At 37.7% G+C, this 25,433-nt stretch overlaps 1 protein-coding gene across 1 annotated transcript in view; it reads right to left on the bottom strand.

Moving 5' to 3' along the window:
• Positions 1–23,057, bottom strand: part of LOC139740589 (CUGBP Elav-like family member 4) — a 121,271-nt gene extending 98,214 nt beyond the window's left edge. The window contains exons 1-2 of the mRNA XM_071651176.1: positions 22,481–23,057; positions 21,790–21,872 (exon numbers count right to left, since the gene is read on the bottom strand). Of these exons, the coding sequence (XP_071507277.1) occupies positions 21,790–21,872; positions 22,481–22,745 (348 nt within the window). The 5' untranslated portion in view covers positions 22,746–23,057. The remainder of the gene's footprint in view (positions 1–21,789; positions 21,873–22,480) is intronic.
• Positions 23,058–25,433: the final 2,376 nt, after the last annotated feature.

The raw sequence follows: 25,433 nt of genomic DNA, 5'->3' as shown, positions 1-25,433 counted from the left end.
GATTTTACTACTTTCTTAAGTTAATCTTGCAAAAATTTCAGTTTTGACAAGAAGTATTTCATGTCTGAGATAAAATGAATATCTTTTGACTGTTCTGTACCATGAATATGACCAACAGGAGTGATAATACCCCTGTCAGCTGGGAGGGTTTTAGTCCGGTGCACTCAGTGTTAAAGGACAAGTTCACCTTCATAGACATGTGGGTTGAGTGAATGCAGCAACATTAGTAGAACACATCTGTGAGAGTTTGAGCAAAATCGGACAATCCGTTAAAAAGTTATGAATTTGTGAAGTTTCTGCTCAGTCACGGCTGGATGAAAAGACTACTATAGCTTGTGATGTCACATGAGTACAACGATATAAAGAAAGAATAAAGAAAATTAAACATACTTCCATTTTTCATTATTGATATCATCTGCCTCTCAGCTTAACCCGTTGAGGACGAGTCCCCAGTATACTCGGGCAGGTGTGTATGAGAAATGCGTGTTGTAGCAAAATCAGCCCGTCCTCAAAACTGAAATATTTTTCATCCAGAGCTTTCTTGTCAGTCAAGAAATATAGAAGAAACTTAAATATTTTGGACATGTTCAAAACTCTGACAATCACTGATAGAAAAACTTATATTCTAGTATTCTTCACATGTATGGGCATTTTAAAATGTCTCATTTGGCATTTCTGAATTTCCTGCAGTTGTGGTAACAATTCAAACCACATTCCCTGCATAATGCTGATGGCACGAAGTCTGCAGGTAATCATAAGCACATAAAAACCTAATTTTAGAATTGACAGGTAGTAACAAAGTCTCCTAAGCCCTGTTTTCACCCATTGAGGATGGACTGGCTTTGTTTGTATTTGTATTTTGTATTTATTTATTCACCACTCATGGGATGGATAGCCCTTTGATGATCCAGCGATCTGACCCCAGCTATCACTGCGTGCACCAACAATTTGTATGACTGCTGTACATGTGCGAGTGCAACATTGCGGTGTACACTGACTCGTCGATGCAGTGGCAGAGGACGTTACGGGTGTGCAATGAACTTGCACCTCATAAACAACCACTTAATTTTTAATATCAGAACATGCCTCAATGAAAAAAAAAAAGCAAACATCTATATTAACTATGATACCACTTGTTAGGTCTTGACATCGGATCATTTGGACTTCATGCAGATTTCATTGTCCTAACAATACGAATTACGATCAGATGTAACAGTGCATTTCCGTGAAGAGAATACAAAAATTTGGGTATGTGGGACTGTACTTTGTCTCCAGCAGTGGGAAAGACTACAAGATTTGTGCTCGGAACAAAGGCAGAAAATGCACCATCTTTTGATTATTTCCAGACAAATTTGGATGCATGACTCCTCGAATGTGATTTTTTTGTTTTAAGGATTTAGTAAAGAAATATATTCTTACGAACTGTACTGATGTATTGCAATATTGCTTGGGGACACACATTTAGGACTCATGTACATAAGTTGCATGTTCTTCAAAAGAAAGTTGTCAGGTATATAACAAATTCAAACTATAGATCACCTAGTACTCCTTTGTTTTTGCAGCTACATATTTTGCCGTTTGATGAAATGGTTTCTCTTCAATGCTTAATATCTATGTTTAAATGTCGTTCTCTTCAATATACATTTTTGTCTGATGTGTTCATGGAAAATTCTTCCATCCATCGCTATAATACTCGCCAGAGTAACTTCATCCATCAGCCATATGCAAGAACACAAACTACCTTAAATTCATTCAGAATAGTCTGTGTTTAAGAGTGGAATAAGTTGCCTCGTAATAAAATTAATTCCACTACACTGTCTCGTTTCAAAATTTTGTGTAAAAGACACCTTTTCGACAGATTGAAATTAGGTACATGAATGTAGAAAATGAGATGAGGTAGCCATGTGTGAAGTGTGCATGTATGTGTGTATGTGTGTGTGTGTGTGAGTGTGTTTGTGTTGTGTTGTGTATGGGGGAGGTGGCATACGTGTACTTGTCTGCATTTATTATGTTGTATAATTTGTACATATGTTATACTCCATGTAAATATGTTACACCTTGCCATACTATTGTGTAAAGGGGCCCCGACCACAAGCTGTGCTTCACTGGGGTCCCAAACCTATCATTCTAAATTTTTGCAGTTATGTCTTGTACTTTTGTTATGTTTGATTTGGTTTGAATAAACTGAAACTAAACTGAAACTAAACTAAACACACTTGTAAGATTTTGGTTGTTTACGCCGTGAAGATGTGAAATTTTAGCAAACATTTCTTACCATTATATTTTATTTTGAAAGAAAAGTTTTACTCCATTTTGTAATTTTTTGTCATTATTTAACAACTGTAACATAATAAGACCAAAAAAAAGTAAAAATCATTAGAAAGTATGAACTAATAGTGGAGTACATTATAGCAATTTTGCTGCGACACTTTCTCAATGGTTTCTCGTATGCAATGCATTCTTTCGGGGGGAAAGCAAGGTCGCAGCAGAATGAAAACCGCGAGTTAATTTTACCTGTCTGCTGCAACAGCATTGCTCAGTGTATTCCTACAATCTTTTCACCGCAGTCCACTATCACCATTTTTACCTATCATATGACTGCACACTCCACCAGGCATGAGCTGTAATTTATTCCCCCCCCCCAAGTGCATCTTATCCTCCCCTTCCTTCATCCTCTTCTTGCTCTTATATGAAAAGGGCAATACATGGTGATTAACACAAAGCAGCGAAAGGAAATTTGGATCCCTTTGTTTATAATTACATCAGCAAAATACAGCATCATTACCACAGGAAAGCAGTAGCTACCCCCTAAGTCATAGCCTACATCAACTAATTTTTGTGGGATTAAATCTAAGCCTGTACTGAACTTATCTCAAGATTCAAATCACCAGTGCTGCCTGTCATGGATCACTGTTCACATACATATTAAAGGTATTGTTTACCAATGGGAGCGGTGATTTAAAAAATGTTCGAGATATCACTTTTGATGGTCATGTGTAGGTCAGTTGTATTGATCACAAAACATCCTGCCATATAAAAATTTCGGCTTAAAGCCTAAAATATAAGAAGATATCAATATTTCTCTCAATAAACCACAACTGTAGACGGTTTATTCTAGAAACAATGTTATTATAACTATTGTTCACATTTTGTATATTCAACAATACATTTTTACATCAATTGTTTCACCAATCCCTAACTCACATTTTAGAGCTATTTTGATGCACTAAAGCTGCGTTTTTGTTTCACCTGTAAATGGTCAATAATGCCTTTAAAATGGCTGCATTCTGCCTCAGTTTCCTTCACGGACTGGTCGAGGAGGGATGGATAGGGTGATTACGGCAGGCCATACATTTTGAGTCCATCCCTGATGAGGAAATTCTCTTAGTGCCAAGAATATGAATGCAGAGGATGATATGAATCCTTAAGTGCACAGGAACCTACATGCTAAAAGGGTTTCGTATGTGGTCTCTCCAACTGGCAAATAAAGACGGGCGGAGATCTGCCAAGAAATGGCGACAGCGGTGGAATTAATATCGAGAATGCGGAAAAGTTTAAGCAAACATGGACAAGCTGCCGAGAGTACAGAGTGAGGGTGCGCTGCTCTTTGCCAATCTGGCTGGACTTTGGATAGCGGGAGCATCAGCGACCAGTACCACATGAGAAAATTCAGCCACTCTGGACTTATGAATCTCCCCTCATCTTTCATGTGAAAAAAAAAAAGAAAAAATGGGCCATCTTTAGAAATGGTGCATGTCCCAAACATGACAGCATGTACAATAGGAGGCAATCTGTAAATGCAAACTGTTTCTTATTACGTAGTCATTAGGATGAAGAAGTTAACACTCAGTTTCTCATTGTTTTTTTTTTCTTTTTTCTTGATACAAGTTGAACTGGGAATGTATATAAATTCCAGCTTTATCATGCATGCTTTTATCATTCATTCATTGCATTACCATGGTACTCACTTTTAATTACAATGTACATTCTTTTAAACATTCCAATCTTAGGCTAGAATGGGTTGTTATCGTTCCCCGTCATTCCATCACAAACATCATACCTAGATTGATAAGCGTTCCTAGCTATTGCCCCCCCCCCCCCATGAAGAACTTACAGACTACAATAAGCATCACACCCCTAAACCGCTGCCATCCATTATCACTCCCTGAACTCTTTTTCATAATATCTGCCAAGTATTTACTTTTGCTCTAAAATATTCTCTGTTCTGTCCTCCTTCTGATTTTCTGTTCTCAAATGTGATGATGGTAGAGTCAATCATAGACTTGAATATGTGACAGTCTGGTGACAGTAAAAAATAGGCATGCGGAGTAATGCCTGCTTGCATGTTGGCATGAATGGCAAGACATGGCTATTCTCATTCCCTGTAGTATTTGCCAGGCAGAGGAAAAATATACGTGTAGCGTCCCTGCTTGCTTCCTTTTTTGAGGGAGCCTGCTTTTTCTCTCTCTCTTTTTTTCTTGGATAAAAAAATGGAAATACAATCTCATTCCAAAAATTTAGATTTTTCTTGGATGAAAAAATCACACTTTCTATTTTACACACCCACATCAACTTTTCCATTTGCTGTAAAAATTGTCAATGTATGTCTGCACAAGTCTATGATTTTGTTCATGTTTGCCCTGTGTAAATTTCAAAGTCACTTTGAAATGAAATACGGCCGTACAAAACTATCTCCCCATATGTGCATGTCACACAGTGTAAATTAAAACCATGAACTGTTGTAAGATCTTTTGCTGTTCTCTGTTCTTCTGTAGAGAGAAAGAAAAGTCATATCCTGAGTCCAAGTGGGGTTCATTAACCCATTGAGGACGAGTCCCGAGTATACTCGGGCAAGTATCTATGGGAAATGCGTGTTGTATCAAAGTCAAATCGTCCTCAACGGGTTAAAATAAAAAAAAGCTGGCAGCTACCTTGAAAAACAATTTGGCCGGTTGTTTTGGCATATGTGTCAGGCGGGCATTCAAAAAAAAAAAAAAGAGTACCTCCTACTCCAATGTTTTCCATGGAGGCAGGAAACTAAACACACTTTTTTTTTTCTTTTTTTTTTTTTGCCTTAAATGTCTGTTTACCAGATACATCAAATGCTTCACACCCACACTCATTCCTAATTTCATCAACATCTCTTTTGCCTGAGGATACATTTCAGTTTCAGATTTAAAATTTGATATTTGCAGTCCATGCATATGAACTGACTGTCTTTTCATTTATTCATAATTCTACACATCTGTATAAATGGCATACAGTCCTTACTTTTTACAATAAAAAACCAGTGCAGAGAAAGTGGTTTAAGGAAGAGCAAAGCAGCTAACTGATTGTACAAAAGAAAGAAAGAAAAATAACCTACACATGGGCATATTACTGATGGGTTTCCCTGTTTTCACATGCTTTATGTTAGTCTATGAATACTTTGGAAGCATGTAAGTTCTGTGAAGAACTGGGTAAGAAAACTAGGTAAGAAAACAACTTACAAAGATCACAATAGTCAGTCAGCATCAACCTGACACTTCAAATATTGAAATATATATGATATATATAAACAAGGAGTTGATACTCCCTTTACATCTACCCCTGATGTCATACTTCCAAGAGCTCATCCTTCCCCCTACTATCATCCCCCCCCCCCCCTTTTCCCCCTGTATCAACTTCCTGGAGAAGAAAGCAAACATGAACACTGCTTCTTCTAGCCCGGATCCCACTCCAAAAGTGAACTGTCAACACTTAGAGCCAAACCACAGCAGAAAACCCAGAATACAGAAGAAGACTTGCCAGAAAGAGGATGCCATGACAGCTTCCGTTCTTGCCTGTGAGTCACAGATTGTATCTCCAGACTTGCCCCGTGCATCTCCTTGTACACAACAAATTGTAGTTTTCATTGCATGCATGATTCTTATCCATCTGACATGAAAATTGTCCCAATCTACACAAACTGTGTCATTAAGGAAGAAATGAATTATGATGATCCTTGCACTCTAAAGCACCCTGGGTTTTTTGTCTTTCAATTCACTCATGTTCCATGAGAACTTCTGCCTATCTCTTCCCCCAATCTTCCCTGTCTTGTCCTCCCTGCCCATTTTCCTACCTCCTTCTCTTTCTACCTAGATCTCTCTTGCAGTATTTGAACAAGTATGTTCTCAGGCATGTCAATGGATGAAGCAAATATGTAATATTTACCTCATCCAGTGTACATTTTTTTGAATGTTTCATAATTAGCAAAATTAAGTTGTACCATTCAACAAAGAATCCCAAAAAGCCACTAAGATTTCTCAAAGATTTCTTGCATGCTTTCATTAGTAAGTCGGTATTTGAACACAATTGTGACCGGCGACACGGGTTTCTGGCAAAAGTCGGGAATTTTGAAAATTCATTTTTTCATTGAATCACATTGCTAATTTCCTAAGCTTTACATTGATATATAACACTTGTTTTCTCCGGTACTGTAACTGGTCATATAAAGCGAAATATAATGCACTTTTTGATTTGTTAGTCTGACAAAATTGTGAGAAAATGGGCTTTGAAGATTCCCTTCATGCTCGAAGACAATGCCCAGCGGCGATGCGAGGTGAGAATCACCCATCCGTACAATGGTGCCAATCGAGATTAAGCTCCGCCTCTAGCAACCACAGCGGCTTCTGATTGGCTCACTGAGAGAGTCAAATTTCCCGGGCACCTTCCTCGGAACTCAGCATATGGAGCCGAATGCACAATGCCTTTCGCTCGGGTTTGTTTACCAGTACGTCTTTCAAGATGGAGGATACGATAATTACAAGCTGCTGGTTACGTGTGTATGGTGCACGTATACTCAATGGCATCCAAACACTATGCCTGTGTGTATGCGTCACGGGAGCGGGTGGCACATTCGCATCCACATCTTTACAAATCACGTTTTCATAGCGTTGATTTGTCTTGTATATTTCATCATTGTGACCCTTTAGAAGGCAGAAAGATGAAAAGGGTCACGCTTCCTTTTTTTTTTCAAGCCGTGCATGTGTTGCATTGTGTGGTAAACGAGCAAGCAAGCAAACAAACAAACGAACAAACACGACTTTACTTAGTTTGGTGCAATTTTGATGTTTACTATGTCGGGTGTATTATGTGAATACTGGTCATTTATATGACACCACTCCTTTTCTCTCTTCTACTGTCTGTTTGAGTCAACCTGCTGTCATATTTACTACAAACACAATTAACAAGTCAGTTTCCGATCATATGTTGCGCGATTTGTGTGGCGATTTGCCACTCTGATACGCTTAAACCATGTTCCCTATCGTATCTATTTTCACGTTAAGTTAGTACTGCCTAGTGTTGCTGTTCACTTTTTGTTTCACTTCTGTTGTCGAACATTGCGGTTGAAAAGCTCGGATAGAAAGCCAAACGAAGAGCGTACACTAAAGACCGAGCGTACTGGTATCTATTGTTGCAACAACCATGGACCCTACTTGGTAGGGTCCATGCAACAACAATGGAGCATGCATGCGTGGACAAAACATTTCCGATACGCTGCGAGACGTACATGTATCTCCGAAAGCCGAACTGTAAATGTGTGCAACACACTATCCAATCACACGCGAGATGCCGCGTCGTAGCAACACTGGGCATAGTGGCACGGCGTTCGAAAGAAGATCGAAACTTGACGAGTGCGATCCAACATAGGGTGTTTAAAATTCCATTTTCGGTAGGAAAAACTTAGTGTTACTGTAAAAGTGGATATTTGCGCGCGACTAATTTTTCGCGCTTGGCCGGGTCAGAAGAGTTTCCCGTGTTTTTAATTCTGCGGAATCAAGACATCACGCACAGGAATGTATGGCAAGCAAAAATATTTGCGTGCTCTATCTTCGCGCTAGTTTCTTGTTGCGCAAAATGCGCGAAAATTTCAACACCGCGAAATTTCTACTTTTACAGTATGCTGTGAAATTGAGTGTAGATGTAGAAAACATATCAAAGATTCAATTTCTGCAAAAACCCAAAATCGACAAAAAAAATGGTCAAAATCTTTGTACCCTGCCTAGGAGGGAATTTGCTCTTGCGACTTTTGCCTGAAACCGTTGTCGCGGGTCACAATTATGTTTTTTAATACACAGTTTCCATTTGCATCAATTAGTTTAAGGACATCACTTTACATTAGTCTTTAGCCACATCAATCCCATGTTTCTTGCAGACAATTTCTGCCTTTTAAAAAATTTTGTCTCATATCAAGTTATTTTGCTCCCTCACCTCCCACATTACACACACACACACACACACACACACACACACACAAACACTAGCACAAACACACACTCCTAGGCTCCACTTTCTTTCCCTTATTTTTACATCCCCGTACATTATTTCACCCCATTATGCATCATGGCAATCTACAATGAGACTTTCGTATAATTTTGTAGTATTCCACAGCACAGTGAGAGACCAAGCAGGATGAATCAATGAGCAAAGAGTGCAGTGGAAGCTAGGCATAATTATATTGGTGATGGCCATAGGATGGAGGAGTAAAAGGAAAAAAAATCGATGATGATGAATGGCAGTGTTGATGAGGATATATAACCTCTATGAGACTAGACCACTACATCTAAAGGATGTGCAGCATACCAATGACTTATAATTTCTTCAGCTTTTTCTTCTTACCTAGTACACAGTGCTGACTCATTCTCCTTTGTAATGATCTTAATCATCAAGAATATTACAATACTCTACATGTGCCTGGTTGAAAACTGAACAGAAATATGTTCCTGATTTGAATTTGTTTTTCAAAAAAAACTTCAAGGTACTTACTAAAGTATTTGAATTGTATGTACTCGTATAGAAATCACAATTTTGTTGGCCCTGTCCAAGCTACTGGAATTCCATCTTTCCTGAGCAAAGTGCGTAATGATCAATTTCAACATTGCAGAACAATCTCATTTAAGCGGGGTTCCCACTATCGTGCGATCCATTGCGAACGTCACGATTGGACATTCGTAACTGATCGTGGAAAATTTGTTGAACTCGTCTGAAATTTCACGTTTGGATACGAGGTTATGCGAGTCAATACGTGTTGGTACGCTTGGATGCGATATGGTCACGATTGGTCTATTTCAAGCGATACGATCTGTCACAATCTGGTCTGCCGTTCAAATACGATCCGACAGGATTGTCCTGATTGAGTTCACGATTGGTACCGATCTAACATGACCATTACGATCAGGATTCCCGATCTGGTACGTGCAGCAACGTACTGATACGTTCCAATACGAATACCGCGAACCATTACAGGCTGCTGAGATATGATACGATGTCTTTTACGATCGGGATCAGAAGCGACCCCCATTTAAGGCGCAATTGGACCCGAATGGGAATATCATAGTCCAGCTGACGATGGATATAGGCCTATTATTTATCCACAACCATTGATGATGGCAAGGCTTGACAGGTTGACGATGATGACAACGTAACCTTTGCAGTATTGCTAATGACGATTATGTTATCAGAGAGAAAGCAGCACCCAGGCCAGACATAACCTCAGATATTCCCTCGTCTAATATTAAACGTAAAGAAATTAATAGATTATTAAATCGACATGCTCACCCTCCCCCCTCACAAAAAAAAAATGAAATAACGAACCCAAATACATAAGATCAGATGGTTGCCCCTCTTCCCCAGAAAAAAAACCCCAGCAAGACAAAATGACCTTTCTCTCCAATACATGAAGAAAATAATTATATGATGAAATGGAAGCTAAGAAAGAGGATGGGATCATTTTGAATGTTATGTAACATAGTATTATGTGTTATATACGCTCGATATGCGAAAGTTGGCTGAATGGATAGTTTTGCTTATGTGTTCGATTTCATATTCGCAGAGTGTATGTATCATGGATGCCTTTTTATTTCAAAATGTTCTGATCTCATGGGTTATTAAAAAGTTTGGTTTATTCGGCTTGATTTAGTGTTTTACTTCAGTGTTTAACATAACTGATACACACACATAACAGAAAAGTGACTCCCTAATCAAAATGACGTCACTTTTTAACAAAAAAGGAGGTTTTACGCAAAATTATTTCGCAGGGGTATATTGCTACACTTATTGAATAACTAACTGTGAAAAATAATAAGAGTGATCTTCATTGTCATAATCATACGAGTGATCTCACATCCACGACAATGGTCACTTTTACATTTGCAGTAATAACGAGATTTGAAAATAAACATTTTCCTCTAAAATTATGCTCTACCAAACATACAAAAAAAGACATTGAAAAGTGTCAAAATAGATTTAATGGGGTCAAACGATGGGTGATGAAACAACAACTCTTAATTACTATGTACAATACACAAGCAGTAGGATACTGCACCCCCTAAAAAAAATACTCTGTAATATACTTTTAAAAATTAACCATTTGCCTTTTATATTTACCCATTCAAGCACGATTCATTAAATTATTCTCATCTTTGTACTGACGTTAGTCAATACGTGCAGACATACAATTGCCTTTTTTTTTTTTTGCTCATTTTTTGTTTTCGTTACAAAAGTTATCCCATATCCTGTTTTGTGTGTCTGTATAATGGTAATAGCAACTCATTAATGTAAACATCATCAACATAATGTATGAAAACATCTAAAAATCTGTAAGATACAACTTTCATTTTATGAAATCATTTAAAAAAAAAAAGATTTTGATAATGTACCTTAAAAATTACGACAATTAAACCCCACACCGTCATACAATTTACCGTTTGGAAATAATAATCTAAAGATGCAGGCTACCACCTATCAGAATGCAAAATAAATCAATCTATGAGTAAAATAAGGGCAAATGGGCAAAAAAGTAATAATAATAAGCGGAAGTGAAGTAAAAAAGTCGATCCCGATCAACACGATTAAGAAGCACGATTAGAAGAGATTTGCTGCGTTTGGATACGATCCTAGACGATCTGATGCGATGATCACGATCAAAAACTAATCGTGTTAATCGTAGAAAATTTTTGAACCATCCAAAATTTTCCTACGATCAACGCGATTGCCATGATTGACCTTAAGATCTGATACAATCTGATAAGACCATCACGCTTGCTGCACGATTAAGACCATGATTTCAATCGTGGCGCCAATCGTGATAGTGGGAACCCCGCTTTAGTGACCGACAGATATTTTTGCTCCCTGCAAATACATATTAGTACAAAATATGTATGAATGTATAAAATACAAAAAAAAAACAAATAAACAAACAAACACACAGAGATTTTATTATGATTAATATTTTGGCATGCACTGCACACCCTTTAGCCACACTCCATGGCATGGTGGTCCTGCATAGGTTGTAAAATTGCACTTTCTTTTTCAATTCATCAGTTACGAGAAGTGCTGAGCATGGTAGAGTTGCATCTGACAAGCAGCTATGGAAATTGCTGTTAAGATTTTTTAATTGATCCATATGATTTTTTTTTTTTTTTTTGGGGGGGGGGGGCTGTCCATGCAGGGCTGCTACCATAGCACACAATACACTGGGCAATCAAAGTGTCATAGTTCACTAAGTCATTATCCATGTGTAACAGATCCACTTGATGCACTTTTATTCATTCCATTTTCAATTCTAAGGATGATTGACATTTGAAAAAAAAATGTACAAAGGGAAAAATAAACAAAATGGGAAAAGTTATGTGCTTAGCTGTGAATGATAAATATCAAGTAGGTGTTTATTGTACATTAAAGGCATTATTTACCATTTGCAGATGAAACAGAAACCCAGCTTTGGTGCTTCAAAATAGTTCTAAATGTGAGTTAGGGATAGAAACAACCAATGTTAACATTTGAATCAGTATGATTAATGTTAAGTATTGTTCAATATAAAATGTGAACAATAGTTATCATAAAATTGTTTTTAGAATAAACCGTCTACAGTTATGGTTTAATGAGAAAAATAGTGATATCTCTTTATATTTTAGACTTTATTGCGAAATTTTTGTGGTAGGATCTTTTGTAATACAAATGACCTACACATGCATCAAAATAATGTGATAACTCTAACATTTTTAAAATCACTGAGGCACTCCCAATGGTAAGCAATACATCTAAGTTCTCACAAGAAGTGTAAAGCAATCTCAAACTGCTTTGATCTTGTGTCTTCTCTCTTACTGCTCCAATGCTTTGTTCTTTCCACCCTTCAAGTACCAGTGACATCATATATACATTAAAAATGTGCAAATGGAGTTAAGCCAAAGTAGCTATCATACAGTACTTAGTAAAAGTATTGCTGCCGACCATCATATGTGAGGGATATCAGCTCTGTCTAAAATAGGTTTCTGCAGGAAAGTTACAGCACGAATCAGCTCTCAGCAAGTCTCCAATTGTCTGCCAAATGCCAGGAATGGCAGCAATGCTCCACACATGGGGGAGAGGGTCGCAGAGGTTAAACTAAGACATCTCCCTGCTATGCAGATTACGCGTAACACGCCATCCACTCTTTTTTTTTGGGGGGGGGGGGGGGGGGGGAGGAGGGGGGTCTGCACTACAACATTGTGTCTGCCATCTCATAAGACGATTTTACTTGAATATAGTGTTTCAGTTGCCAAAGCCATAATTAATGCTTGACATGAGTATCAAATTAATCCAACTGAATACTGTGATTCCTAATCACTTTAGTATGAACGGCAAAATGAGGCAAGGCATTCTTTAATGTAGGGAAAACAGAGGCTTTTATGACTCAACATAATTACAAAACGACAACATTCAAACTGTAATCCATGCCATGCTTAAGCTGGCTCAATTAAAGTCAGCACAACCAAACTTTTACAAATTGGAGAACATCTCTTCACTTTCATGCAAATAACAAATTATGGCCCTAAACTTTTGTGTATTTTCAGGAAGTCCATTTACTGCAATTACCCAACAGCAGATTAGATACTGTACAGTAACCTTTACTGTTCCAAGTTAATCTTTGGTTCATGAAATCAAACAGGAATTAACTTTTGTACAAATTATATTAAAGTGGGAATACAAACCTCAACAAGAACACTTTTAGGAAGAGGGGTCATACTTGTTACATTATCAACTCATAACAGCTGTTATGTGTTGTTGATGAATAAATGAATTTGCAACAAAATCTATTGGGGATAAAACAGGTAACAACAGTCTCAAAACACAACATATTTCATGGCATCCCAGAAAGTGCCAGATGAACCCATGATCTCATTTGGTAGACACCTCCATATCACCTCCAGCTGGCTCATAAAAGGTTGATTTTCGGTAGGCCTACACATATTGTAACAGTGAGGGCATTGCAGCATGATCAATGAGGAAATCTTGGTCTTGGAATTCAACTTTAGGTGTACAGCTTGTTGTAAAGCAGCCTTTCAGACCATTTGTGAAGCTGTTTCCTAAGAAATTATAAGGGACCACGTAAGAAACCCTTAACAAAAACACCTAGAACCTGACATTTCTGAAATCTATTGTCATATTTCTTTATGTCATCAAAGTTCACATGTAACACACTAATAACGTTATCATTAATATCACCTGAACATGCAGCAGGTTTCAGTTGCTCACTTTTTGGCAGTTTTCTACTGTGGTTTCTGCCATTGATTTTGTCATTGGCATCACTAGTGTCATGGCATGACTTTCAGAGACCCTCCTTCCATGCTCATCTGGCAGCCAACCATTTGGCTCTTCGATGTACTTTTATGGGCATGCAGGGGATGGACCAAACCAGTTTCATGGTCGCCTAGCATTTCAGGAGTAAGTGCAGAGGAACCAAGGAGGTTTTGGCAATATATCTACAATGTACCATGTTTATGTATACAGTGTAGTACTTCACAGAGAACTTGCCTAAAATGACATGAAGAGACAGTCTGCACTGTACAACCACAAATGTTCCGCATGCATTTTAATTTCAAGAATTTCTTGAGAGTCAAGATTTGCAAAATTAAAATGTATGCAAAAGTTTCTGTCTACACTATACATTGAATGGCAGTGGCAATTCAAGAAAATGCCATGCTGCCAAAAAGGATGAAAGCTCCAATTTGCAAATATTTTATGCCACCAAAATATCTTGCTTTACAGTAACTAATGGATCCAGAGAAACACTCTCTATTGAACCTCCCAAGTTGGATTTGTTTTACCAAGAACAAAGTATAATGAAATGACAATCAATCTATTGCATCAGATTATATAATGCCAAGGGTAACAAGAGTTAAGCATACATATGAATTAAAAACAGACTTAAAATAACAACATAATTGCAAAGAGCCTTTGTGTTGAGCATTGCATCAATCCCCTTCCGCATAGCCTTTATTTCTCAATAAGTTTATTTACAAAATGAATAAAAAGATTGTATTCCCCCCCCCCCCCCATGCAACTAATTTTGAATGTCCCAAGAGTAACCACATGCAAGCATTATGGGATGTTGCTTAGTCTTTCCCTTTTCATTTAGCTACTACTCTTGGACAGTAAAATGTTTCATCTTAATTACCTTTATTGGATCATGTAATTATTTGGTCATCCATACAGTAAACGTCTATTCAGTTATGTTTCAAACATATCTTCTTACCTCATTGGCACTACTGGTGCCACTATTGTATTATAGCATCATGTCAGAACACCTGCTAACTGACAATGTGCACTATCTCAGTGGAACTTCAAGAAACATTTCAGGAATATTAATCAATCTTCAGGAACAGGTGAAACCCAATCAAAGTGGTACTATTGCAAGCCATATCAGGATGATTGCAAAATGCATACACCACCACACACCATGCAGGGCTCCCTCACAGTGGCCATGCATCAAATTTCTTAGGCTAATGTGAAATGTGACTCCATGATCATGGGTTGCAGGCTAACAGAGCAGCCTGACGGGTGCTTCGCCGAATTCAATCACAAAAGAAGCATCACATGGCCACATGGGAGATATGAAAGTGATGCCATCAGTTTCTGTTGCAGCTTGAGCTTCTACTTGATCCCCATCCCCACTTTTCTGCCCCTTCCTTGACAATTAAAAGTTTCCATTTATATTCTTTACCATATTTCTGTCTTATGGAGAATGGCATTATCCTTGATCTCATGACTAATGGTGGACCATCTTGTATTACAACTGATGCACTACATCTCACTTGTAGCTTAGAAAGGCAGTCTCTGTCTCATCCGGTTCTTTTCTTCCTGTTCACAATCTCTTTTGCCCTGGAAACCAATTTTTGGCTGGGATTGGGTTACATGCACAGCATACCTACTGAAAACATCTTGGTAAAATGGAAAAATGGAATAAATCAGATTTCTAGTCTTGCCACAAGCTTACGATTTCAGCTACCTAAAAGTTATGTGCACAATTTTAAAGAGCAACTAAATTGTTTCAAGCAGTGCTATGCTGTACCTGGAGTCTCTCATCTTTAGTTAGTTTGAGCTTGAGGTTATCAACAAACTCTTTTGTGTGTGTTGTTGTTTTGTTGTTGTTTTTTGATGGACAGCAATTTCAAACTGTGCCATTACAAAATTCTTTACCTTATAGTGCACTACATCCTGCCTATTTTCTGACAAAATGGAATGAGTACAGAGAACAAAACAAAGGACTGATGATGATCTGGGTAAACATTCTCATACTAATTTGTAAACTGTTATTTGGCATTTCAAAAGGTACACAAAGATGTACTTAAAAAAATAACTTCACTGTTTTTCCATTCACCCACACTAGTTCCATAAACTATAGAGTACATGACTTTTACAAGGTTTTACCACTATTCTCAGAATATACTCCCTTTGGACTTAAATAATGAATAATTCTAAAGGCATTTCTACCATAGAGTTCTATGGATTACATGCAAATGAAAGTACTACTGTAAAAGTAGAGATTGTTGTGGTTACGAAATTCTTGCGCATTTCACGGGACCAAAAACTAGAGTGAAAATAAAAGTACACAAATATTTTTGCTTCTTATATGTACCACTATTAAATGTCTTGATTCCATGGAATTAAAAACACAAGAAATTCATTTTACCTGGCCCAGCATGGAAAATAAAGTTAAAATTATCAATTTTTATAGTATATTTGTTGATGTACTAACTGTACCCCTCAGTTCTGTATTCCAGTTTATTGAAGAAGAAAAAAATCAGAACACTGGACATTTAAAAAAATTACATCTTAAGGTCTTACAATTGATTATCATGCAGGGATAATTGAATGTTAGCTGAGTAATGTAAATGTCGATATTTTAGCATGGTTAATTTTTCGTGCTGTGCGGCTCAAAACCATATTCATGGGTTGTTAAATTTGTGATGCACGATTGTCAATCCATTCACAATGTGCAGAGAAAATTGTGAAAAAGATATTTTCGCAGGTTTTAGGATTCGCGCTAGCCAGAAGTAGCGTGAAATACGTGAACATTAATGTACCGCTCAAATTTCTGTGTTTACAGTATTAATTATCACCACCACAAGGAAGTACATCAATGCACATGGTACTCAGTAGCTCAGAGAGAACTGGAAATTGACATGTCATTTTAAGTCTCTAAAATTTTGAGAAATAAATTTATGAATCATCAAACATGCCCAATAAGTACCACATTCTGCACTCCTGCACACAGTCTGCATTTCTGCACACAGATTTACTCTTGTTGTGTATCAATCACACCTTCTACCAGCTGGTATATTGAGGGTTTTACTGTCTATAAATAAGTGAGGTGAATACGGATGGCATCATGTTTGTTTTGTTTCATGACAGCACAGAGGAATACCTCCAACACATATCTCACTCTCCTTTGAGGCAGTTCTAAGGACTCGGCTATCTGTGATAGCATTTTGGATGCATTAGAGGGGATACAAATATACCAGATCTAAAAGGGTCTGGTAAAACTCTGTGCACGAGGTGACTTCAGCAACATGATTTTCAGAGGGGCACAGCCCGAAGGAAAATAGTAAGTACTATGAAGTCACCAAAGGCACATAGTTTTTAAAACCGGTACCTTAACAATGGCCTGGATATAATTACTGTCTCCGCCAAGGAAAGAGGTTACGTTTTCATTGACGTTTGTTTGTTTGTTTTTTTGTCTGTTTGCAAAATATCTCAAAAAGTTGAGAACGGATTTGAATGAAACTTGCAGGAAAAGTTGATAATTAAGACAAGGAACAGATGATTAAATTTTGGTAGTGATCTGGGAATTTCCATCGATTCCAAGGATTTTTGATCTTTTGGTATATAGGGTCAATGAGTTATAGTTCAAGCAGTGCATATATGAGGCATACACAAACTAGAGCACATGCTCTGCTCGAGGAGCCGTGCAGCAGGAAGCTAATAAACAAAAGGCTTCTATATTGTGAAATTGGGCAATTTTCAGCATGCTTGTATGCGTGGAAATGAGTTGCTTGGTGGAGGTCTGCAACTCTCCAAGTGCTTTTCTAGTTTCAAGAGTAACAGTAAAGTATGTGGGATTTACTGATGAGGTGCTGTTTACAATGAGCAGTTGACCAATCACCCAAGTCCATTCCTTCAACTCACAAAATTACACATATAAGTCATCACCTGCACTGTGCGATACTCATTTATTTGTACCCGGAAAACCTAACCTGTCTTCTCGCAAAGCAAAGACATCATGTTCGGTCAAAAAAACTATACTGTATACTCATGATGTAGGGAGTTAATCAAGTTGAGCGGTCTGCGATATTGTCTCATACACTAACTACTTGATACTTGATAGTGGTAATGTAACCCCTCTTGCAGCTCCAAAAAGCTACTGTAAAACGAGGAATGTTCGCGTGCTTTTTAATTTCGCGAATTTCGCGAGCGGCAACATTCGCAAAATTAAAATACACGCGAAAGTTCTTGCCTACACTACAGATGTATATATGCATTGGATGTCAGTGGCAAGTCGCGAAAATTTCATGCTGCGAGAAAGGCCCTCGGCTCCAATTCGCGAAATTTTCATGCCGCAAATATATTGTGTTTTACAGTATACTGGGAATGAACTACTCGTGTGTTGATGGGAGGCACTACAGTGATGAACTCTATTTACAATAAAGGTGTGCAATGTGCAAGTAAAATTCGAATACATCCTTCTTTTAAGGATGAGGAATCCAGAAGAAGGCTGCATATAAAATATGCATTTCTAGTGACAGTACATTTACTTATAATCATCAGCAGGATTTATTTATTTTACTATTTCCCTCTGAGGGTGATAATAGAACATGAATATCTTGATGGGATACCGTAAGGAATTTCATAGTGGAAATATGCTTTGTCACTTTCAGTGTTCTCAACAAATCAGTGAACAAGAAATAAATTGTGAGAGATATAGAACACAAATAATTATTACGTGGATTGACTGAATGTAGAAATAGAAGTGGAACATATTCAGTTTGAGGAAAATCCAACAATCCATTCAAAAGTTGGAAATTTTTAAAGTTACGGTATTGCCATCGCTTGCTAAGAAAACTACGAGTTGTGATGTTACGGCTGGACAGCTAGCAAAGAGGTGAAGCACTTGGCTTACCACATTCACAAGACAAAGGAGTAATATAAAGAATAATTTACCATTTGCAGGTGAAACAAAAACCCAGCTTTAGTGCTTCTAAAATGTGAGTTGGGATATAAACAACCAAGATGTAAAAATTTGAATCAGTATAATTAATGTTAAACTTTGTTAAATATACAAAATATGAACAATAGTTATATAAAAACATTTCTAGACTAAACCATCTACAGTTATGGTTTACTGAAAAAAATAGTGATATCTCCTTACAGTTTAAGCTTTGCATAAACACATTGGCATCAAATGTGATATCTTGAACATTTTAAATCACTACTACCAATGGTAAACAGTACCTTTAACTTAAAGGTTCGTGGAATTCTTTATGTTGGTGTCCTAACTGCAACATCATAAACTGAGCTAGTCGTTTATCAAGTGATGCCAGTGCCAAAACTTTAAATACCGGTATTCATAACTTTTGAACCAATAATCTGACTTAACTTTCTCAAACTTCACTGATGTGTTCTACAAATGTCTCTGCATCCACTCCCCTTCATATTATTCTTTCACTTGCTTTACATCAATTACATGTGACCGCTTTGATGTTTCCTTGCATCCTCAACGACAAAAATCTAACATTCATGAATGCAATACAGCTCAATACAGATTCTGTTCCCACACCACTTGTTTTTTAATTAAGGATGACCAAAGTTCAATAGTGTCAGGATGGTAACAAAAGAAAACTGGCTTGCTTTGATCTTCACTGCAGTCTCTCCTGAGATCAGGTACACATTTTCAGCATTAGTCATCTTCTTAGCCAATATTCAAGCATTTTTGCCAATGAAACTGTAATTCCTAAGCAATAAACTGGGGAAACAACAAAATATATTACTGGTATCCTCAAGAGTCCAACTGAAAAGTAGCAGTTATCAATGATATTTATGGCATCAAACTGACAGAAACAGATGAATATCATGACATACTGCTAATTCATCTTATCATTTGTAAAGGAACACAGTTTCCACTTTTCACCACCCCCACATAATTACAAAGATTTGTTCTTTGCTATTATTGTATGAATACATGTGTACTTAGCAATGAATCTCTTCTAACAAAGGAGCACAGGAAAGGTGATGGGAAAAACAAGAAAACATGTTAACAATGCATATTTTGCAAAAATGCTCATGAACATCAATAAACACAAAATACGTACAAGTCACTGATTTGAAACTGTACTTTGACAACTTAGATAAAAATCTAGAACATACACTTTTATGTTCTACTGTTAAATTTGAGTTGTGGAATTTCTATGTCCGAAAATTTCTGTATTTTATATCACAGGGCCCTGTGGAACACCATGTACAGTGTACATGAACAGGCTATCCAGTCTATCTTTAAAAATGAGCAAACAAATGAATAAAGAAATTAATGAAAAAATAAATTTATGAAGGAGAGTAAAAAATTCTTTAAAATGGTTTAGCTATAAGTACTGTTTTCCATAAGTCTGTAACCGTAATGTGTTTTTGCCGATCAAGTGTCTCAGAGTATCTGAACATAAAGACTTGTCTACAGAAAGCAAGTATGTATGGTGGTTCAATTTTTGTTCCTTTTTTGTAGTCTTGTTTTTCACATTGTAGATATTTAAGGGGGCTATTTTTCTGAAATGAAAGTATCACTTTGCTATTCATTTGAAGCTTTGAATTTTTTAACAGTTCGTATTCACGTCCAATCTTAAAGGCATTATTTACCATTTGCAGCTGAAGCAAAAACCCTGCTTTAGTGTTTTAAAATAGTTCTAAAATGTGAGTTAGCCTGTTAGGGATAGAAACAACCAATGTAAAAATGTTGATCAGTATAATCAATGTAAAAGAATCATTAAATTATAAAATGTGAACAATAGCTATGATACAGTTGTTTCTCTAATAAACCGTATAAAGTTATGGTTTAGAAAAATAGTGATATTTCCTTATATTCTTGGCTTTATTGTGAAATCTTTATATATGATAGAATGTTTTGTGATACAACTGATGTACACATATGCATCAAATGTGATAACTCAAACATTTTCAAAACTCTGCTCCCCATGGTAAACGATACCTTTTAATGAAACTTCAACATTTTATTTCGGGGGGGGGGGGGGGGGGGGCTGATTGCCTAGAAGGTATTTACAGAACATGTGCGGAATTGCACTGTTACATTAGGATTATTTCTTTTCTATGGTCAAATCACATATGAAATTTAAGAACAGAGATGAAAGAATCCTTAAAGACACAAAAAAACTGTTAAACATTTTCAGATCGAAATATATATATACATAATGAAACTATTAAAGCAAGTTCTCTAATACCTCTTCAAAATTGAGTCAAGTGATATCATTTCAATGCCTGATAACATTTGCCAGCCTGCCATTCTTCAACTTGTCTTATCAAAACTAGTTCTGACTAGCCAATTTCTTGCCATTTTTTTCTTTACATTAACAGCAATGTAATATAGGCCTACCCTACACTTGTGTTGACATGTAGTATGAAAAGACTTGTCTTTTTAAAATATTCTGAATGCGTAATTTTGAGTGAGAAAATATCTGTGATCACCACAATACAAAGAATACCCCGCTTAGAGATAAATGCCTCGAAAATAATAGTAAACACATGTTAGGCAGAAACCTATCTTAGAAAGCCTTGGTAACACCACAGTGTGAATATCTAATTTCTATTAAGTATTGCAAAACTCTGTCACATTTATGCACATCTGCATTTTCTTGTCACATAAGTGACGAATTAATAAAGCAGAGTCAATACAAAGTTAACAGATAAAATTCAAGCAACACAGTGCACCAGTGACAAAATTTGTACTAGTCACAGCTTCTTTGGAAGCAATAAAGAGTGATGCTAGGTGGGTACAGTGGAGTGCAATAAACACCTCTCTGGTTCAATGAATGAAGTGGCATCAACTATCAGATGCCAGACAATGTGATAAAGAAACCTGGCAAACAAGATACACCTCATTGCACTTACACACTAATTCAACCAAGCCTTTTCGCGTGCCAAAACAAAGAGGGAAGTTATTTTGGACAGTTACTTTTTACTAGAAGGTTTACTTGCTACTGTATTCAAGATCTTCATAGCAGCCCAGCTTTTGGGTACATGACAAAGAGCATGGGAAAAAAAGAGCTACTCTACTGCCAGTATGAATGGGTCTTTGTGGCATTGATTGATACTACCTATAGTAGCATTCAGTGCCGCGCCAGCTAAGCTAAGGGACAAGGGGTCAACTTACAATGGCAGACAAAGTCGACTCACATGGGGACAGAAAACTCTCATATAGACATGAAGGAATGGCTTCCACATACATACCCCAGGCAACGTCTTCTGTTCATGGAGAGCCTTCTGTGCACGGATGGCACTGTCTCTGTCACAATATGTCAAGAAGGCACAGCCTGTCATATTCAAAGGGGCAAGATGACAAAAACAAACAGATAATCATTTTGCAAATTTATGACTTACAGACTTTCTTTTCCAATTATTCTGAGTGATGGAAAGTGATACCAACTGAGCATGCCCTTCTTCTGCAGTATGTTACGTCACAAAAAAAAAAAAAAAATGGTAATAATAATATTGTGAATATCAAGCATTATTAACATCATTATGTTGGGTCAGGGACTTGTATTGTGTATCTAACACACACTTCCCTGCCTTGGGTTCTTTATCCATAGCTCCAATCTGCACAGAAAGGCAATGGTCTGCACAACCACTTCCAGGAGAACCAAATAGAACCAATCAATTAAACAAAAATAAAAACAAAAACAAAAACAAACAACAAACAACAAAGCAGAATCAGAAGCAGCACCATGACCTTTGCTCATGTGAACCTCATGCAAGCATCAACAGTTGAGGAGCATGCAAATGGCAGAAATTCGAAACACAAATTTATAATGAAACATAATAAGCCACTAAGGTGCCGCCACTAACATTTAATATAACATCAAGTTCCTTGTTATTCATTTTCTATACCAAGGCCATAGGTCTACACAGAACATCATCACACCTTTGTGCACGCCGGTGTATCTGTCCCTGAGTACTGTCAACTCGTAGATGCGTCCATATTCTTCGAAGATGGGTCGCAGGTCTTTCTCCTCCAGGTTCCTAGGTATCTGTCCCACAAATAATTTGATAGCGTCATGGTCTTTCATTGGAATGGTCTGGGGTGCACAAGAGACTCCGTTGGGCTTGCCTGATTGCGAGACTTGGTTGCCGGTGGGTTGCTGTGTGTCAGGGGCGCTTGCTAGCTGTGTGGCTGCCATGTTCGTCATATTGGATGCAAGAGGTGACAGGAGGAGGAGAAATTTCCGGGCGTGCGCGTGTACGTGTGTTGCCGATATGAGAAAGTAGTATAGTCCTCCCGATTGCCGTGGAGATGTTTACAGGGATGATGGAACTGTTTGACACATAAGCGATATTACCACAAACTCGCGCCCGTGCCTAGATAGTGTAAAGATGCTACAAAAAATGGAAGTACACCTATTTAAAATGTATTGCATGGATTTTACAGTTTTCGACGAAGATCAACCAAGAATTACACTGGCACCGAAATAAAGCGTTCACAAGACACACGTACGCACACGACCCAGGCGGACGACACAAACAAGTCGAACGGCTGGAGCTGTGGAGAAGCCTTTTTTTTTTCTGATCAGAAAAGAAACCCTACGACGTGATCTGACAGAAGCTAGGTCCTATGCAAATGAGTGTGCATAATTCATCACAACAAAGTACGTATTTCCATCACAAAATGAACCCGTTTCTATGCTTTCCTCCGTTTGGTTGGAGAATGCACACAGGCGAGCAGAGCAGGCGAGATGGAGCAATTGTGGAGGACGCGTCGATTAGTGAGCAGGGGGGCGAAGAAGTATTTTGGTTCTTTGTTCGCGTGGCGAGGAACCAGGTGCATACAGGAGTTTGAAACGGAAACTCTCTACCTCTCACCTCCCTGAATACACTATAGAATTAATAACCAAAACGGTTACTCACTACTAAGATAAAACAAGATATCCAATTCAAACAAAGGTTCTGATGTTACTTCATGCTGACATTTTCATGAGACATATAACGAGGAGCAGTTTTTGCTGATGGGCCCCGTCAAACATTAATTATCCAGTGACATACCACACCGTTGTGAAAAAAAAGAGTATTTCGAATTTAATGGGAACATTACTCCTTTGGACGGAATACTGAGTAACCTAAGCATGGAATCTTAACCCACTTCTCATAAGTTTTCCTTAGGGTCATTCTATTCACAATAGTACGAACAGTAACTCAGCAAAGAGCATTTTCTCGCCAATTGGTCGAGAAGCCATGTAATTCACCCCTATCAAAATTATAGGATCGTCCAGCAATCTTTTAGCCTGATTATCATCCAGCACGCAAACCCCAATAAACTCACATTTAGCATAGACAGACCTTAATGAAGGGACCCATCGGAGTGAATATCATATCACCAATTATTGCTAATCATTTCATATTTGCGATAAAGTGAAATATGGTGGAAATGCAAACGTTACCTATAAAAACTGATGTTTATGGTACCTTGATAGAATATGGGTTTTATCTTGAAATTTATCTTCTGTCTTTAATCAAATGCACGCACGCGCACACGCACACGCACACACACACACACACACACACACACACGCACACACACACACACACCATACAACACACAAAACACATACTTTCACAAATCAGATTTCTGGCAGTTGCCTGTACCATTATCTTCTCGTACTTATGGGCGAACAAAATTAATAACAGTGTGTCTTCAAGCAATGCAATAAGGGCGTTACTGTAAGTATAATTATATAGCGGTTGGCTGGACGTCTGAAAACAATATACTTCATGAAACACCAAAATGTGTGAATGGTTCGAATGTCGCTTCATTTGCCATGCAGTGTTATCATTGGTATTTGTGCTATGGTATTTGCGGCGCAGAAGAATATAGGTACATAGGTTTTGCGTTTTATAAATTGACATTGTTATTATTACTATTGTTATCATTGTCATAATTATTTTGCATTCTCGACGTCAGGGTTATGGGATCTTTTTCAAGAACAAGACAACACACAGAAAGCCACAGCCACAGGAACAATGAGCAAACAAAGACAAAAACAGAACGCTGAACAAGCCAACAAGTCCGGTACTATCCATGGCCCTTTGTCGTTAACGCAAAGGTCCTCCCTCCTCATGTCGGACATGTGTACGTTGTGTATCGCGGTCCACTTGTGTAGCCAGTTTGCACCTGCTCAGTAACACACAAACGATCAATACGGAACAAAGGGGACCGGTAATGACTAGGGGAAAGAAAGAAAAAAGGGTAAAAACGTCGATAGGGATTATGCGTTTTCTCGTGGATGGCACGCGACCTCGTTTGGGCTGGCATTGCCTTCTAGCTGTACCTATCGACAGTCCTCCACTTGTCATTCCTTTCCGAATTCTTTTTCTTTCTCCTTCATGTGTCATTGTTGTACGACCTTATGTCACCTGGCACGCTGTTCCTTTGTCTTTGATATTTTCACGCCCTTTGTGTTTTTTCTTTCTAAGTATATTGATATTGGAAACACCTTCCTAGACATTCCTCTGCACGTGATGACAAGACACAAATAAGAAAAGAAGAAAAAAAAAACCGATCGTAATGTTGCAGGTTGTTTATGTGTTTTTCTTAATCACGCTTTTGTCCGTAATGTCAAGATTCCAGGGATTAGTAACTTCTCCTTGAGTTTACACTTATTGTTTGTTTGTTTGTTTGTTTGTTTGTTTTTGCAATCTTTCTGTTATGAAATCACATATACATTTCCCAGGCAACACAGCTCTATACAATAAGCCAGTTCGCAGTTCCACTTTGCGCATGAGCAGAAAAAAGGTCATTCGTACCAACAGGCATGTTGATTTTTAAATTCACTGGGATAAGCATCTGTGATGTAGTGATTATTCATGAAATCCTTATAAATGCT

Source organism: Diadema antillarum, unplaced genomic scaffold, assembly GCF_040938485.1.
Source record: "Diadema antillarum isolate AM-2024a unplaced genomic scaffold, OU_Dant_1.0 seq00000862_RagTag, whole genome shotgun sequence".
NCBI classification, from domain to species: Eukaryota; Metazoa; Echinodermata; class Echinoidea; order Diadematoida; family Diadematidae; genus Diadema; species Diadema antillarum.
Note: the sequence above shows the minus strand (reverse complement) of the source record. Positions and strands in the feature narration are given on the sequence as shown.